We start from the raw sequence: 17,199 nt of genomic DNA on the forward strand, positions 1-17,199 counted from the left end.
TGACAGATGACTTGGGATATGTCCGAACCCATTAATTTAAACTTTGACCTTAAAGATGTCACTTTATTTCCAGTTAAATATTTTGATGTTCTGTCCACTTTGGTTGAGGGTTGTAACTTGTGCATGGATTGAAACTAGCTGAGGACTCTGTACCAAATCTCTGATAAACAACTGGTCTCTAAAATGACACTGTAATTTTGGCAGATGATTAAATATCGACTCTTGTGCCATTATTGGTTCCCTTTTCTAAAAAGCATGGGGACCTGATACAGCCAACTTTCGTTTTTGCGTATTTCAACACCTCGAATTCTTCTTTCATTGCTACTGTCAGGATTTGAGACACAACAAGATTGCTATGTGCCCCCTACTAAAACTACCTTTAGTGGTGTTCTTGTTATATAATAATATGACAGTCTAAAAATGGCATCAAATAACCTATCCTGATAACATCTGATTAACCTGAATCCTTAATTCCCTAAGTGTGTGTGTGTGTGTGTGTGTGTGTGTGTGTGTGTGTGTAAGAAAAAGTGAATTTAAAGTTTTTAACAGTATATTGGGAATTTGGTTCTTTATGACATTGGATATGTCTTCAGACTGTACTAGAAAAGGGAGAAGATGGCCACTAGCATTATGCCTGTCTTCCCAGTGGAAACTCTAATGCTGTTGTCATTGTCGCTTTCCCACAGGTCAAGAACCTGACTGAGGAAGTGGAGTCTCTAAGTGAGGATATCAGCAAACATAACAGAACGGTCAAGGTCATGCAGGAGGCCCATCAGCAGACCCTGGATGACCTCCGCACGGAGGAGGAAGAACTCAGCAACCTGAGCAAAGCCAAGGTGAAGTTGGAAAGGCAAGTAGATGAGGTAGGTAGTGTACTATCTAGCTAGTTGGCTCTCCACATGCATACAAATCTCTGATTTTTACTCAGTATATCTTGACGGTTTTGGGAAATCTTAGTGGCATGGCTTGTTTCCTTAATATTTAGAAACAGAGATTTGTTTTTTCTTGATGTACCCGGAACCACTGCGGTATAAGAGAAGCCCCAGCATGAAATCTGTCAGGTTTTAAATGCAACCTTCATACAACCCTGGGCAGTGGGAGAGCACTGAGATGAATTATAAAGGGTTATCCCTCTAAGTGACTGACTTTCCCCCATAGCTCCCACAGAACCTGGTGTTTTGCCCGACAGATATGCTGGTTCTCTATTCGACATGAGGTTGAAAGATTAGTTTAAAGGCCCTGTTGTGTCTCCAGTGGTGTGCTGAGGTTTATTTATAATTGAAAGATATGTAAATCACAAGCTGTGTTCTACCTACACTTTGGGAAAATACTTGTGAGATTCTAAAGATGGTGTCCGTGTTCTGCCTCCAAACAGCCTGTGAGATGAAGATGTTTCAAACCACTCTTAATGGTTGCCTCACCATTTTTCCTACCCCCTGCCCCCTGCCCCACTGACAGAGCATATGCATTCACTCTTATTTGTTCCAAAAGCTTAGACTTTATAAAATTGCTGACAAGGGTGCTCTGGTTTTATTTGAATTATTTGCTTCTTTTTCCTCATGTCTTTCTATCAGTTTTCTCTATTACCTGTTAGTTGTTTCAATTCTCTTCCTATTTCCACTGATGGTGTGTCTCAGAGAGCCTCAATATGAGGATTTATTGTGTGTGGGTGCACTCTCTCGCTCACACACACACACAATTACTTGTTCTCTCCAGGAGTTCATCTACTTTCAGGTTTTTACGTACTTCTTCCAGAAATTCTGCCTCTTCCTCCCATTTGAATTTCATATATTTTGCTGATTTTAAGAAATAGCTTCTACTGCTGAAAAGTAAACATATCAGTGAACAAATAGCCATAGGGTAACTGTTATCTAGCCTTCTGCTAAACCAACCTTGGTATCGTTGACAACCCTAATCCAGACACAACTGGAATGTTCTGAGCACCTTGGGAGGGAATGAGAATATGACATACTGTTAAGGACTAGAAGAGGGCACCGAGGTGGTAAAGAAGGTATGGAAATCATGTCATGTGAGATGTGTTCAAAAAGGGTCTGTGATACTGAGTTGAGAGACTCAGGACAGATGCCTCATATTCATAGATGATCTTATGGAGACACATTTGCTTGGTGTTGCTCCAGGGAGCTCGAGTTTATACTTTAGAAGAATTTACTAGAATAATTTTGGCTTCTTATGAAGAAGCGCTCCTGAGTAAATGGACTTATCCACCCATGAAATGAGCTGCCATGTGAAGAAGTGGGCTTCCCATCAGTGGGAAACAATCAAACAAGACCTCACTGGTTATTTATTATTGGTTCCTTCCTTAGGACCCAGCTCATATTCTTTAAAGTTTTCTTTCATCACTGTAATTTCTATATTTTTTGTTGTCCCAGTGATGCATGCAATATTTATTTTTAAATATCTACATAACTGGGCATCATGTACATAATGTGTGCTTGTATTTTTCTTTTTTCCAGAAGGTAAGTGTTAACAAACACATCTAGTGAAGTATAAACTTTACCTATTTATTTGGCTAAACAATGCCTCCTTTCGTCAGCTTGAGGGTGCCCTTGAGCAGGAGAGGAAAGCAAGAATGAACTGTGAAAGGGAAAAGAGCAAACTGGAGGGTGATTTGAAGCTGAACCTCATGAGTGTGGAGCACCTGGAGAGCGGCCAACGGCAGCTGACAGAAAAGCTAAGGAAGTAAGCCACCTTGCTGTGGACCCGAGATTCAAGGAGACCTTATCTTGGAAGGAATAGCTCTCTCATGTCACTTATCCTCTTGACTCCAGGGCCATATGTCTCAAGACCTGAGACAGGGAAGATAACAAGTCTAGGAAATAATTTGGGTTTTTTTGTTTTTTTGTTTTTGCTGGACTTCATTATATGGTTGTAAAAAGAGAGTGAATGCATAGTAATCTAGAAGAATATGACTGAGAAGGCATCTGACTAGCAGATGGGAAAGAAAGGTGTAAGGCGTATGAGATGTGGATTATTGAAATTTGAGGCTACAAATCCTAAAATAAAAATGGCTCACTTTTACTCATGATGACACCAATGGCACAAAAAGTAAAACAAAACAAAACAAAAAATCCCAATCCTCTTAATATGAAGTTCAGTATAGCCTTTGCTCGTTAAAAAAAGTTTTCCAGGTACAACTTCATTAATATTTATATAGCTTTTCTATTAAGTAATTTACCATCTAAATATTAAACATTAAAATTTAAAGCAAAATGTAACAATCAGAATTAGCTGAACTTTCAGCTCACATGAACTCAAGGCAAGGTGGCTTTTCAGTTTAATTTTACTGCTCAGTGAAATGGACTTTCACATCTTGTCTCTTGTCATCCCCTGCTTAGCTAGACTTCCTTCTCACCATTAGGGGTTTTCAAGTTACCGGGAAAAGATAAAATAAGAGGGGGAATCAATGAGGCCCAAGAGTGAGGTAAGGCCAGGGTAAAGCTGGGAGCATGTCAATCACTGGGGCCATACGGAAGAAGAGAAGAAAGTCAAGTAAGCAGCTCTGAGCTTCTGGCTTTTTTGTTTGTGTACATGAGTTGCCATGATACATGCTCACGTTCAGGTTTGGTTCATATTCTAATGAGTTACTGAAGTTGATAGGTGTTTGGAAAAGAAGTAATCCTATAAGTGTATGGAACACTGAAATGGTGATAGAGGTCTCTTAGCTTTCCATTTAAAGACCATGTTTCAGCTCAGCAGAGTGAACATGATGTTCCATGTCCTTGTAGGGCATAGGTCAAAGAGCTCTGGCATTTTAGAAGTCCGTGTTTTGGGAAAGATATAACACTAACTGTGAAACTTTTTCTCTAAATGGATCTATGTTTATATAGAAGCTTAATATGTGATAAAGGTGGCATTTCAAATTAGTGATGACTGGATAGAGTACTTAATAAATGGTGCTGAGAGTATTAGCTATTCATTTTCTGAGATGAAAGTTAAATTTCTACCTCGCACTACTCATACACACAAAATCTAGTTGCATTAAAGAATGGAATATAAAAACAAGGCTATAAAACTGTTAGAAGATTCAGCATTAATCACAAGAGCTAAGACATGGAAACAACCTAAATGCCATTGACGAATACATGGATAAAGAAATGTGGTGTTTATACATAATGGAATTTTATTCAGCCTTTTATTATATTTTATTTATTTTATTTTTAAGAGAGAGAGAGTACATGAGGGATGGGCAAAGAGGGAGGAAGAGAGAGAGAATCCCAAATAGGCTCTGCACTGTCAGCATGGAGCCCAATGCAGGGCTCAATCTCATAACCATGAGTTCATGGCCTGAGATGAAATAAAGAGCTGGATGCTCAACTGACTAAGCCATCCAGGCACCCCTATTATTCAGCCTTTAAAAACAAGGTAATCCTGCCATATGAGACACCAGAGATGAATCTTGGGGACACAATACTGAGTGAAATAAAGCAGTCATAGAAGAACAAATACTTCATAACTCCATTTATGTGAAGCATCTAAAATAGTCAAACCTATAGAAACAGAGTAGAACGGTGGTTGCTTAGGGCTGAAGGGAGTGGAAAGTAGGGATTGTTATTCAATGGGTATAAAGTTTCAGTTATGCAAGATGACTAAGTTCTAGAAATCTGCTGTACAACATTGTCCCTATAGTTAACATTACTGTATTGTGCACTTAAATATTTGTTAAGAGTGTACATCTCATGTTAAATGTTCTTACCACAATAAAAATAATAAAAATCATTGGAAGAAAATTTAGGCAATAACTCTTAGGAAATTGACAGCCTAAGTTTTTTTGAATAAGTGATAAAAGCCAAAGACAGAAAAAGAATATCTTGATACATTTAATGATACTACATTTCAAAAAATTTATGTGGCAAAAGCCAACATAAATAAAATTGGAACAAGTTACACAAGTTGTGAGAAATATTTGCAGGAGATATCAGAAAACAGGAATACTAAAAGAAAATCTATAATTCATTAATTATATGAACAACCTAGTAGACAAAGAATCGAAGAATGCCACCAGGTGGTTCATTTCGCTTATTGGCCATTTTTAAATTCTTCGTGGTTGACAAGATGCTGCCTTACTGTTAAACAAGACATTAAAAAGAAAGGCATTTCAATTTTCCAATTTCTGTCAGATTAGGAATAATTTAGAAGTATGCTAATATTAAGCGTAAATTTAGAGAAATAATCTCACACTACTATTGGAAGGCAAAGGGTAAAGTTATATATTTTTAAGCACACACTTAAACCTGACCCAGCAATTTTCCTATTCTGTATCCACTCTAAGGAAACACTCACGTGCACAAGGGGCCATGGTTATGAACAGTGTTATTTACAGAAGGAAAATATTGGGGGAAACCTAAGGGCTTATTAATGGGGAAGTGGATAAATCAATTACAGGATGCCTAAATTATGGAATACTATGTCACAGTTGATTTTTAAATGAAGTAATTTATGTGTGGGCCAACATGGAAAAACCTCAAATGTGTTATTGGGTCAAAAATAAGTTATGGAAGAACTATAAATACAAATGTATACCTTTCACAGTAAAGAAAATGAAACTATTTCTACCTATATATAAACATAAATGTATGTCAATACTTTGAAAAATGTCTGGAAGGATTCATACCAAATTGATAATGGTGGTTACCTCTTGGGAAAGAACAAAGGTTGGATGTGATAGTCAAGGAGACTTCAGATATAGATGTAGTAGTTGAATTTTTACAAGAGAATAATCTCATGTGTTATTACTATAATTTTTAAAATATTTAAGTCAAATGTTATCACCTAAGAAATTCTATTTGATACATTTTTCCCTTACAGGAAAGAACTAGAAATGAATCAGATGAGTTCAAAGTTGGAGAAGGAGAAAGGCCTGGTGGCTCAGCTTCAGAACATCGTTAAAGAACTTCAGGTAATCATTTATCATATAGCTGTATGTAGATTCGTGGGTGATAACTGGTACTTTAATGACAAATGCTTTGCCAAGATATCCATACCCTGAGACAACCATAGACAGAAGCAGAAAAAAGCAGTAGTTGAGAAGGAAAACTGTGATTTTCCCCAGATAGGTGACCGGGAAAAATTACTTTTTCAGCTTAGATTTTCTTACCATAATAAAAACAGGCAATTTGTTGAATATTAGTGGTGAGCCAAACAATGTGCTAAAATCCTAGATACATATTATTTCAGTTATTAATCTTCCTGACAGTCTTTGAGCTAATATTATTAAATGCAACAGTACATTTAAGTGGTAAGCATAGTGCCTGATCCATGGTAAGCATTCAGTGTTAGTAATTTAATTTTTTATGATGATTAGTCTTTGTGATTAGAAAGCAATTCTGTTTCTGGGCTGAAAATCTGTTTTGTACCTACTTGTAATCTCAAAGCATTATTTGATAATGGGAAGCTATTTATCAGTTTTAGACCATGTCACTGTTTTATACTATTTGACCGTGTTAGAAAGTAATATAAATATGGGTGGATATATACATATACACACATGTATGTAACTCCTCACATATGCTGTATGCATATACATCTGTATGATAGATGTTTTTCCTTTGGAGCTAAATATTTATCTCAGTAATGTAACCATTACTCAAAATATTTTTGAATTTCTTTCTGATAATTACTTTCTGAGACATTTTAAACCAAATAAGAAAACCAGTCTCACTGATTTATAGGCATGATTTCAAACACAATATTAATCTCCGAGCGATTATCTATCATATTCACCAGGCTTGTCTTCAAATGGTACTTGACTTTATCCAGAATAAAAAGACTCAACAATTTCAACTTATCCAAAAGACAAATTCTCTTTCCTTGATGATTAAAAAAAAATGCTCTAAGATTATTTCTGAAGAAACGTTTCAGAAATGTTTGCTTTAATGACAGTATTGTTTGGGACAAAGATATTGATCCCAGAATAACTAGTGGGAAATGGGATCACATTTACTTGGATGTGGAAATCACAAATTTTTTAGCACCTTCTCTGTCCCAACTCATCTACGGATCTGGTAGCTTACATATTGGCATGATCTAGAAATCGACATCCTCTAAGCCATGGTACTCTGATTTAAAGGAAAGGAAAACCTACTCTAAAATAGATTCTATCCTTTGTCACTCCCATCGTAACCTATGCCTAATTATTTGAGGTAATGTTAATGAACATCACTGGCTTTTCTGTACTGTACTATAATGATGGTATCAAGATCTGTAGAGCTATTTGCCCTTACACCACAAGAGTTTGGGGCTCTGAGGGTTCTTATCACTAATTTCCTTTATCTAATAATTCTGCCTCTAATGGTATCAGATTACTATTCACTATAGCACTCCCCATTCCTCCACCCATTTTAATTCGTTATATCTGATCTCCTGTTACTTGAAATCACCTGCAGACTAAGAAACCAAGTAACCAAGTTTGACAGAACTGTGTGTGAAATTAAATTGATGCTGTTTCTTATGAGTAAGTGGTTTGAACTCAAGAGGTATTTATTCGATTCATTAGATATTTGCCCAAGATCCTAATAATTGAGATCCTAATATATGAATCCCAGATGAGTGAGGTATTGTGTATAAAATTCATCATGTTAGTTTTTATTAAGCTGTTAATTTTTTTTCTTGTTCTATAAAAGGTGTCTCATCTTCCTTTGGAAAATGCTCTTTACTGTAGTTTCCCCTCCATGTATAGAATATAATGAAGTTACTCATCAGCAAGGGCTAGGAGATCTGGAGGAAGGACACATTCGAATTCTGGTCTTTGTAGTGATTTGGGGGAAAATCATTTAATTTCTTTGTATTCTATCTTTATAAAATGAAAACCAAAAGTGTTATGTGACTTCTTCGTTTTGGTACATTTTTTAAAAGTACAGTAAAGCTCTTGAATATAAAATATGCTACAAGTGCTTAGTAAAAGTCAAAATGATTTATTACTGCAGACTGAGATACAGGATTTGAAAAGGGAACTGGAAGCTGAAAGGACCACTCGAGCCAAGACGGAGAGGGAGAGAGCTAACCTCACACAAGAACTGGAAGACTTGAATGAAAGGCTGGAGGAGGCAGGAGGCACCACTTTGGCTCGGCTAGACATAATGAAGAAACAGGAAACAAAATTCCAGAAACTTCGCCAAGACATGGAAGAGGCCACACTGCACTTTGAGGCAACTTCTGCCTCTTTGAAGAAGAGACATGCAGAGAGCCTGTCTGAGCTCCAGGGCCGGCTAGAAAATCTACAACAGGTCAAGCAGAAATTGGAAAAAGACAAAAGTGACTTGCAGCTAGAAGTGGATGACCTCTTGACCAAGGTTGAGCAGATGACCAGAGCTAAGGTAAACATCCCCAAGTCCACCTTGTGGACTTCAGAACATGCAGGTAGGTAGAGGTGGCAAAGGAAAAGAAAAATAAACCGGGTAAGTGACTTGAAGTGTGTGTTAATGGAGGCTATATTTCTTTAGATTGACTAGATCAGACTTAAGCTCAGTGCACATTAAGATCACATGGCTATTACCTGCCTGTAGCCTGACAGTAGCTTCTAGTTTTAGTGGAGTTCTAAGCCATGTTTCTTGTGGGTCTTTCTGGTGATGACATAAGTAAGTAGGCTTGAAAGTGAAGCTACTAGCTATGTGAGTGGTGCATCTTTCGTGAAGAATTGCTTTGCATTGGTAGCATACCTCAGGAGTGGCTCTAGTGTCTGTCTCAATGAATGGTGGACGCAAAGAACTTTGCTAAGGGGAGGGACTTTTTTCTCCACTGCATTCTCTGGCATCTCTTTAACCAGCCAGCACAAGAAGGAACTTTCACCATGTATTCTTTCTTCACCTAGACCATTAATCCATATAGTACAAGCTCTCATATCAAATGAGTAGTATCAGATCACAGGTAGTGGCCATCCTACCTTCTGATAGTTGAGAGGGGGCTTAGTTTAGGTTAAGCAGAGCAAATGCAGGCCTCCCTTATTTTAGTGAGTTTTGCTTTATTGTGCTTCACAGATATTGTGTACTTTTTTTTTTTTTAAATAATTGAAGGTTTGTGGCAACCCTGAGTCCATTGGTGCCATTTATCCAACAACATTTGTTCACTCCATGTCTCTATGTCACGATTTAGTAATTCTCACAACATTTAAAACTTTTTCATCAGTATTATATTTGCTAGAGTGATCTGTGATCGCTCATCTGTGATGTGACTCTTGTAATTGTTTGGGGATACCAAGAACCCTACCCATATAAGACAGCCAACTTACTTGATAAGTGTGTGTGCGTTGACTGTTCCACCAACTGGCTATGCCCTTATCTCTCTCCCTCTCCTTAGGTTTCTCTTTCCCTGAAACACAACAATATTGAAATTAGGCCAATTAATAACCCTACACTGCCTTCTAAGTGTTCAAGTGATGGGAAGAGTTGCACATCTCTCACTGTAAATCAAAAGCTAGAAATGATTAAGCTTAGGGAGGAAGGCATGTTGGAAGCCAAGACAGGCTGAGAGCTAGCTAGGCCTCTTGTGCCAAATGGTTAGCCAAGTTGTGAATGCAAAGGAAAAACTCCTGAAGGAAATTAAAAGTGCTACTTTAGTGAGCACATGAATTGTAAGCAAGTGAAACAGCCTTATTGCTGATAATGGAGAAAGTTTGAGTGGTCTGGATAGGAGATCCAAGCAGCTACAACATTTCCTTAAGCCAAAGCCTAACTCAGAGCAAAAGCCTACCTCTCTTCAATTCTGTGAAGGCTGAGAGAGGTGAGGAAGCTTCAGGACATGTCTGAAGCTAGCAGAGGTTGGTTCATAATGTTTAAGGAAAGAAGCTGTCCCTATAATATAAAAGTGTAAGGTGAAACAGCAAGTGCTGATGTAGAAACTGCAGCAAGTTTACCAGAAGGTCTAGCTAAGATAATTCATGAAGGTGGCCACACGAAATAAAGATTTTCAATGTAGAACATATTACGTTGGAAGAAGATTCCATCTAGGACTTTCATAACTAGAGAGGAGAAGGCAATGCCTGGCTTCAAAGGACAGGCCAACTCTTATTAGGGGCTGAAGTTGAAGCCAGTGCCCATTTACCATCCTGAGAACCCCAGGGCCCTTAAGAATCATGCTATATGTACTTTGCCTGTGCTCTAGAAAAGGAACAACAAAGTCTGGAAGACAACATATATTTAAAGTCCACTGTTGAGATCTGCTCAGAAAAGAAGATTCCTTTCAAAGTAGTACTACTCATTGACAATGCACCTAGTCACTGAAGAGCTCTGATGAAGATCTCCAAGAAGATTCATGTTGTCTTCATGCTACTAACACAACATCCATCCTACAGTCCATGGATCAAGGAGTCATTTTGACTTTCAAATCTCGTGATTTAAGAAATACATTTTGTAGGTCTATAGCTGCCACAGATAGTAATTCCTCTGATGGATCTGGGCAAAGTAAATTGAAAACCTTCTGGAAAGCTTTCATCAATCTAGATTAAAAACATTCATCATTCACAGGAAGAGACCAAACATTAGCAGGAGGCTTGAAAACATTGGTTTCAGTCCTTACAGATAACTTTGAGAGGTTCAAGATTCCACCAGAGGAAGTAACTGAAGATGTGGTAGAAAAAGCAAGAGAACTGAAATTAGAAGTGGAGCCTGAATATGCACCTGAATGGCTGCAATCTCATGATACAACTTTAACAGATGAGGAGTTGCTTCCTATGCATGAGCAAAGAAAGTGGTTTCTTGCAATGGAATCTGCTTCTGGTGAAGATACTGTGAAGGTTATTGAAATGACAACAAAGGATTTAGAATATGACATAAACTTAGTTGATCAAGCAGCAGCAGGATTTGAGGGGACCGATTCCAATTCTGAAGACAGTTCTGTGGGCAAAATGCTATCAAGCAACATCACATGCTACACAGAGATCATTTCTGAAAGGAAGAGTCAAATGATGTGTCAAAACTCATTGTTGTCTTATTCTTAGAAGTTACCACAGCCACCCCAGCTTTTAGCAACTACCACCCTGGTCAGGCAGCAGCTGTCAACATTGAGGCCCAGGACCCTCCACCAACAAAAAGATTATGACTTGTTGAAATCTTGGATGATGAAGCATTTTTTAAACAATAAAGTATTTTAAATTATGGCCTACACATTGCTGTTTTAAAGACATAATGCTAATGTGCAGTTAATAGACAACAGTATAGTTGTAAATACAACTTTTGTGTGCACTGGGAAACCGAAAACTTCACTGACGTGCTTCATCATGATACTAGCTTTATTGCAATTGCCTGGAAGTGAGCCCACAACATCTCCAAGGTATGACTATAGCCAGTGTCACATTCTCTTTGTGAGCAGAATCTGTGAAGTTATCTGGGAAAGAGACAAACCAACAAATAAAGCTCAACCTTCATGGACCATGGCCGGAAAAATGCAGCATTTCTTCAGAGATACTGAGCGACTCCTAAAATACTTAGCCTTAATTCCCTTTAAAAACCACGTTGAGTAGAAAGAAACATAAACATCCTGGTTTTCCTTCTCTTTCTCTACACTCTCCATGCCACCCTACTTCCAATTATCTTACAATATAAATCTAGTAAGGATTTAAGTCCTCTCTCCTCTTTCTTATCTGTATTCTACCATTTATATGGACTCGTCTTTCTTTCAGCAATGAAAGTGTTCTTTCTCCATGCCCTGTAGGCTTCATTTGCTTTCCTTGGCCGAGATGAGGCTCTAGAAGTTCTTACTCTTCATAATTTGCTCTGCCTCTTGTTCATCCTCAGGAATTCTTCTGTTTCTGCGTATCTTAGTAGGAAGTCATAGTCATAAAACTATTGATAGGTTCACCATAAATCCATACTAATTAGGTACGAATTTTATACTTTCCAATTTCCTCGAGAATTTCATTGCTGCTCAGAAGTTCTTTATTCTTCTCATTCACTGTCTGTTTTATTTTAAACAAAATCCTCCCTCAGATTCTAACCCTGACTTTCTAAATCCTTTTCAATAAATGGTAAGACCTGACTGATAAAACCAAGACCATTCAGTATAACTTCTCTCTTCACCTTATATTTTTCTTACACTCATCCATTCTTTCCTTCTTGTCCCAAAGAATAAAATATTTTTCCACATAACCATTATTCACCCATTGCAAAAACAAACCAAAATAAAAAAGACTTTTCCTCAGATACTAGGGGGAGGAAAGCAAAGTCTATCTATTTCTGCCTTAATCTGTCTCCTTGACCAAAGAGTATTGTTCTATTTATCTATTGCTGTATAACAAATCATTTCCAAACCTTGTAGCTTGAACCGGCAATTTATTATCATCTCCCTTGATTCTGGGGTTGACAGACTTAGCTCAGATGGCAGTTGAGACTGGAGTCATCTGAGGGTTTATTCATTCCCACATCTGGCTCCTGGGCTGGGACAACCAGAACAGCTGGAGGCTAGTGGGAAATCTCTGTCACCATGTGCCTAGCTTGGGTTTCCTCACAGCATGGCAACCACAGAGGGCTTGGACCTCTTACAAGGCAATTTAGGGAACAAAAGCAAGTATTACACGAGACCAAGGCAGAAGCTGCAACAATTCTTGTGAGGCAGACTTACAATGCAGTGGAGTGGTTCAGGTATAAGTCACACGTAGGGGTCTACACAAAGGTGTGAATACCAGAGGGACTCATTGGGGAGTCATCTTTGGAGACCAGCACCCACCACTTACCAACACTCACTACCTCCTCACTCCTGTAACCCCCGCAGTGTCTTTTCTTTCCCCTGCATTACTTGAAAGTATTCTCTTAAATTGTTTTTTCAAAGATCGTTAATGTCTTCCTTTCCTCAAATTAGCATGTCTAAAACCAAACTTACCACCTTCTTCTAAATCTGGTGTTTCTTCTGGACATTTCTGTCAGTGGCACCCTGTTTCTTCCAGGTTCTAAGCCTGTAAGTGATTATGTGTTTCCTCTCTTGTTCTTTGTTTTCCAGTCAATTCTTGAAGCAGGTCAATTCTTCACTGTCTTACAGTTTTCCATTCCATACCCACACACAAGTAGGACTTTCATTACCTTTTAACTGACTTTTAAAGTGGTTTTCCCCCGAATTTTTTTTGCTTCTAGTTTTCTTTTCTCAATCTATCCTATATAGTATCCATATGAATATTTTTAGACATAGCTTTATAGAATCATGTCCCTGCTTAACAGTGAACTCCAGACTGCTGCTTTTCAAGATACCCTATGACCTGTGATCTGACTCAAGCCAGTTTTAGATTCCATTATTTTGCTTCATGGACCTTCCATTTCAGCCAAGCTAACATGCTTGCCTTTAACCAAATATCCTTTTCCCACCAATATACCTTTTCCAAACTAAGCCCTCTCCCTGGAATGCTCAAGTTCAACTTCCTATATTAAACCTTTATCTGTTTCAGAATTACTATAGCACTTTTGGGATCCCTCTTGTATTGCTGCATTATATAGTCTTTTAACTTTGCTTAAATAGAAAGCATCTCTGGGGCAGAAACTGGGTCTTATTTTACTCATGTTTACTACATGATATGCATAACTTGTATACACAAGTACTAGCATTAACTTTTATATATGCCTCTTGGGAATTCTGTGGCACATAGTTCAGTGACTATCCAAGGTCATGCAATTATGGCAGAGATGGGCCTCAACTCCAAATTCTGTTTATGTTGGTGTGTGGCCACATTCTGCTGCTACCTTAAATATTTCCTGGTGGGATAAATTGATTCTGTTCACTCTCATAGGCATACATATTATGCTGAAATTTTTTTTGAATTGTTTATTTCATCTTTTCCTGAATTATAATGCCACGAATGCCAATACTCAGTGGTACAGTGGAAACTGAAGCATTTTCAGAAAGCTTATTATGCTGACAGAGAAGCCCAGGGAAATTTAGAAGTTATAGGCAATCTCACAATTATCTTGATTATTTTGAATTCCCGTTGGTTCCTGCATTTCTGGGAGACAGCATTTTCAGCAGCATTTTAAGAATCGGCTTTAAGATGAATGTGCATTATTCCATTAACCTTTTCTTTCCTAGTATCAAAAGTAATGCCTATCCTTATGCTTAAATTTGAAGTTCTTTTGAAGGTACAAACCATTTGAATGATATATCCCTGTATAGGCTACTTTTAGATAAACAATTGTGTTGTCTTTTGCAGATCCTGCTTATAAAAATACATTGTAAAGAGAAAACGCTATGCCGGTGGTTAACATTATCCATCAATACCTATCACTTGAGGCTATGCCTCAGAGTGAGTGCCTTTTCTGTCTGCCCAGGTGGCTGCCTGCTCTGCAGATATGCACAGCCCAGCTGGGCTTTACCACACAAGAGTCTCTTAAAAACTGGGGATTCTCTGGCTCCTTTGCTTGCCATTTCCACACACCATTGACTAAGTTGTCTTATAGAACTCTGTGTTCTGTCACCCTCAGCAAACAGGTGCATAGTATAGAATATTCAGGGCCATAAACAGAAGTGCCATTTCTCACACCTGGATGTCTTCTTCCTAGCCCAGTTAATGGGTCATTTATTACTGGAGACAATATAAAATAAAGATGGTTCACATAGTTACCATATTTTTATCCCATTTCCTCTGGCACTCAGGACTCATGATGATATGAGTCAAATAGGATGTCAATGTGACATTCCCTTTGTTATTACTACTTCATATAACAGATACTTAGGAATCTAGTATTCGATTTTTTTTTTTTTTTTTTTTGCCTCTGCACAGGCAATTATCAGTTCAAATCTTAATTCTAATACTCACTAGCTCTGTGAATTTGGACAAGGTGTTTAGCCTTTCTGACTGTTTTCTCATTCATAAAACAGAGTCAATCTGATATTAAGGGATATTTTGATGAAAAAAATGATGGTGCCAACTTTGTAAAATTGCATTTAGGAACAAGAGCAAACCTATTCAACATACAAAATATAATTAAACATTTCAGACCATCGAAAGACTGTTAAATTTATTGCTACTATAGCTTTTTTTTTTAGTAGTAAGTGGACAGTATGGATAACTGAATGTGCCTGACCTTTAACAACAGTGCTCTATCCTGTATGATGCTGATGGCATTGTATGAGAAGTTGGTCATTGATTCTCTGCCAAGTTCGGCCGCATAATCATCAGCAAGGCTGGGTGTGCTATGGAACATCTTTGAGCTTGAACTCTATGACATTCCTTCTCAGCTTCCAAATGGGCATGCACCTGCTTTGGCTCTTCACTTGTTTCCTAATCAGTGGATAATATCTTGACTAAGCTAAAAAATAAATTTGGGGTTGGGGCTTATAAGGAAAGCTTGGATGTGACCTCTAAGTAAACTTTAGTGAGTATGTTGGCCAATCTCTCACCAAAGCTGTGATTTGATGATCTTAGACATCTGTTAAGTACCTATTTTGTGTCCAGCACTGTACACCACTTTGGGTATATAAGAAGATCTAATCTAGTAGTTTTCCATTGGACATTTAGAATAGTCACTACTGTAAGCTTGAAGAGAACGATCTTCAACACAGAGCTGGCTCTAACTGGAGGTCTCCAAGGTTTGCAGATTTAGGAGTTTTCCAGAGGACTAAACCTGGCATCTTACAAATGTTTCTAGTCCTTGGCCATTACTATTTCATACAAATTAGCTTAACATTCATACCATTAGGCTTATCACCAGATTTCACATCTATCACCATTTTCTTAGAATGCCATTGGTGTGATCCCTTCTTTGTTGTCTTAATTTTCCTTTTCCATAGAATTTGTTGTAAAATCAAAGATCTCATGGGACCGTTGTATCTAATAAGATTTAATACATGTAAAGAGCAAAACACAAAAATGGCTACCTATAGAACTATGGATCTATAGAGCCACCAGTGTCCTTTCTGACCATATTAATAGCAAGGGTGCAAATTATAGCTAGGTAAAGGGGACACAACCGTTCTACATTTGGCAGTTCTTGGTCCTGTTTTAGAATCTTGAGTCTCAAAGTTCTACCATTACCTTTCAGAATGTGGCAAAAATCTGATGGTTAGGTTGGTTACTTAAATAGCTGGAAGTACAAAGGCCATATGGCATATCCTTTTCTCCAAGCACAAGATACCCATTCTGAGAAGCTGGAGTTTAGAACTGAAGTGTTAACCCAACAGAGTTACATTGAGCCTGCAGCCTTAGTGATCCAGAGGGTGCAGTTGCTTTGACAGTTCAAATTTCCATTAAGCCATTGCAGCTCAGACCTACCTACTTTCTCCTCTACTGCTTGATCAGCCCTTTGGATTTCCTTCCCCCTTCCCCTATTCTTTCTCTCCCCTCTACATGTCCCCAATTGTTTACTGAACTTCTTGTATGTGCTAGATACTATTCTAGGCACTAGGGGGCTATCTGTGATCCAACAGAATTTCTAGTCTTATGAAACCTATTCTAGTGGGAGAGAAAAATAGTTAAGTATATAACATAATGTCAGGAAGTGGTTATGTCCTTCATCAGTGTTTGGTATGTTTCCCTCTCCAAAAGAGCAAAGAGTTCCAGAGCAAGTCCCAATACCCAGGGAGTTGGATTTCTCCATGACACCTACAGCCTAAGAAGTCTGGGCCCCTTAAAGACCCAGACCTTGAGTTTATTGTGTGTGACAAAATTAGAAGACAGTTGCCAAAGTGTTAGCTGTGGTCTTCAGAGCAGAAGAGAGCACAATGGTCCCAGGAACCACCCTCTCCCTTTCTTATGCAGCTAATTCAGCAGGAATTCCATGAGCCATGTCCAACTCTTCATTCTCAACCCCTAGGCTAACTCTGAGAAGCTCTGTAGTCTGTATGAAGAGCGCTTGAATGAAGCAAATGTGAAACTGGATGAAGTGAGTCAGTTGGCAAACGACCTAAAAACACAGAAGACAAAGCTACGGAGTGAGAATGGTGAGTAAATGTGTTGCTTCATTTGTGAGCCAGCCTCAGTCCCAGCAGCCTGGTGGAGGGACTCCTGAGATGGTGAATCAGTCACTAAAACTGAGTGAGCATTTAAAGATTCTAGGGGAAGAATGCAGCCTCTGGGTTAACCTTGTCCACAGATATGTTTTTGTCTGGTAAAGGTTACCTCTGTGCTGCCTTGAGAGGCTCCCCCCAGCTCTCCTTCGGGAAGGAGAAAAGCAATATGCAGTTGGATGAAGCAACTCTCAAGATCAAAAGATGGCAGGGGCTGTCCACACAGCCTGTAAGGCGTGACTTATCAACCTCATTGAAACAGGC

The 17,199-nt window shown here is 38.4% G+C and overlaps 1 protein-coding gene across 1 annotated transcript in view; it reads left to right on the forward strand.

The window, feature by feature from the left end:
• Positions 1 to 17,199, forward strand: part of MYH15 (myosin heavy chain 15) — a 150,882-nt gene that overhangs the window by 71,256 nt on the left and 62,427 nt on the right. The window contains exons 24-28 of the mRNA XM_039244987.1: positions 687 to 863; positions 2,555 to 2,700; positions 5,827 to 5,917; positions 7,944 to 8,333; positions 16,743 to 16,869. Coding sequence (XP_039100918.1) covers positions 687 to 863; positions 2,555 to 2,700; positions 5,827 to 5,917; positions 7,944 to 8,333; positions 16,743 to 16,869 — 931 coding nt within the window. The remainder of the gene's footprint in view (positions 1 to 686; positions 864 to 2,554; positions 2,701 to 5,826; positions 5,918 to 7,943; positions 8,334 to 16,742; positions 16,870 to 17,199) is intronic.

Source organism: Hyaena hyaena, unplaced genomic scaffold, assembly GCF_003009895.1.
Source record: "Hyaena hyaena isolate Hyena2069 unplaced genomic scaffold, ASM300989v1 scaffold_251, whole genome shotgun sequence".
Classification (NCBI taxonomy): domain Eukaryota; kingdom Metazoa; phylum Chordata; class Mammalia; order Carnivora; family Hyaenidae; genus Hyaena; species Hyaena hyaena.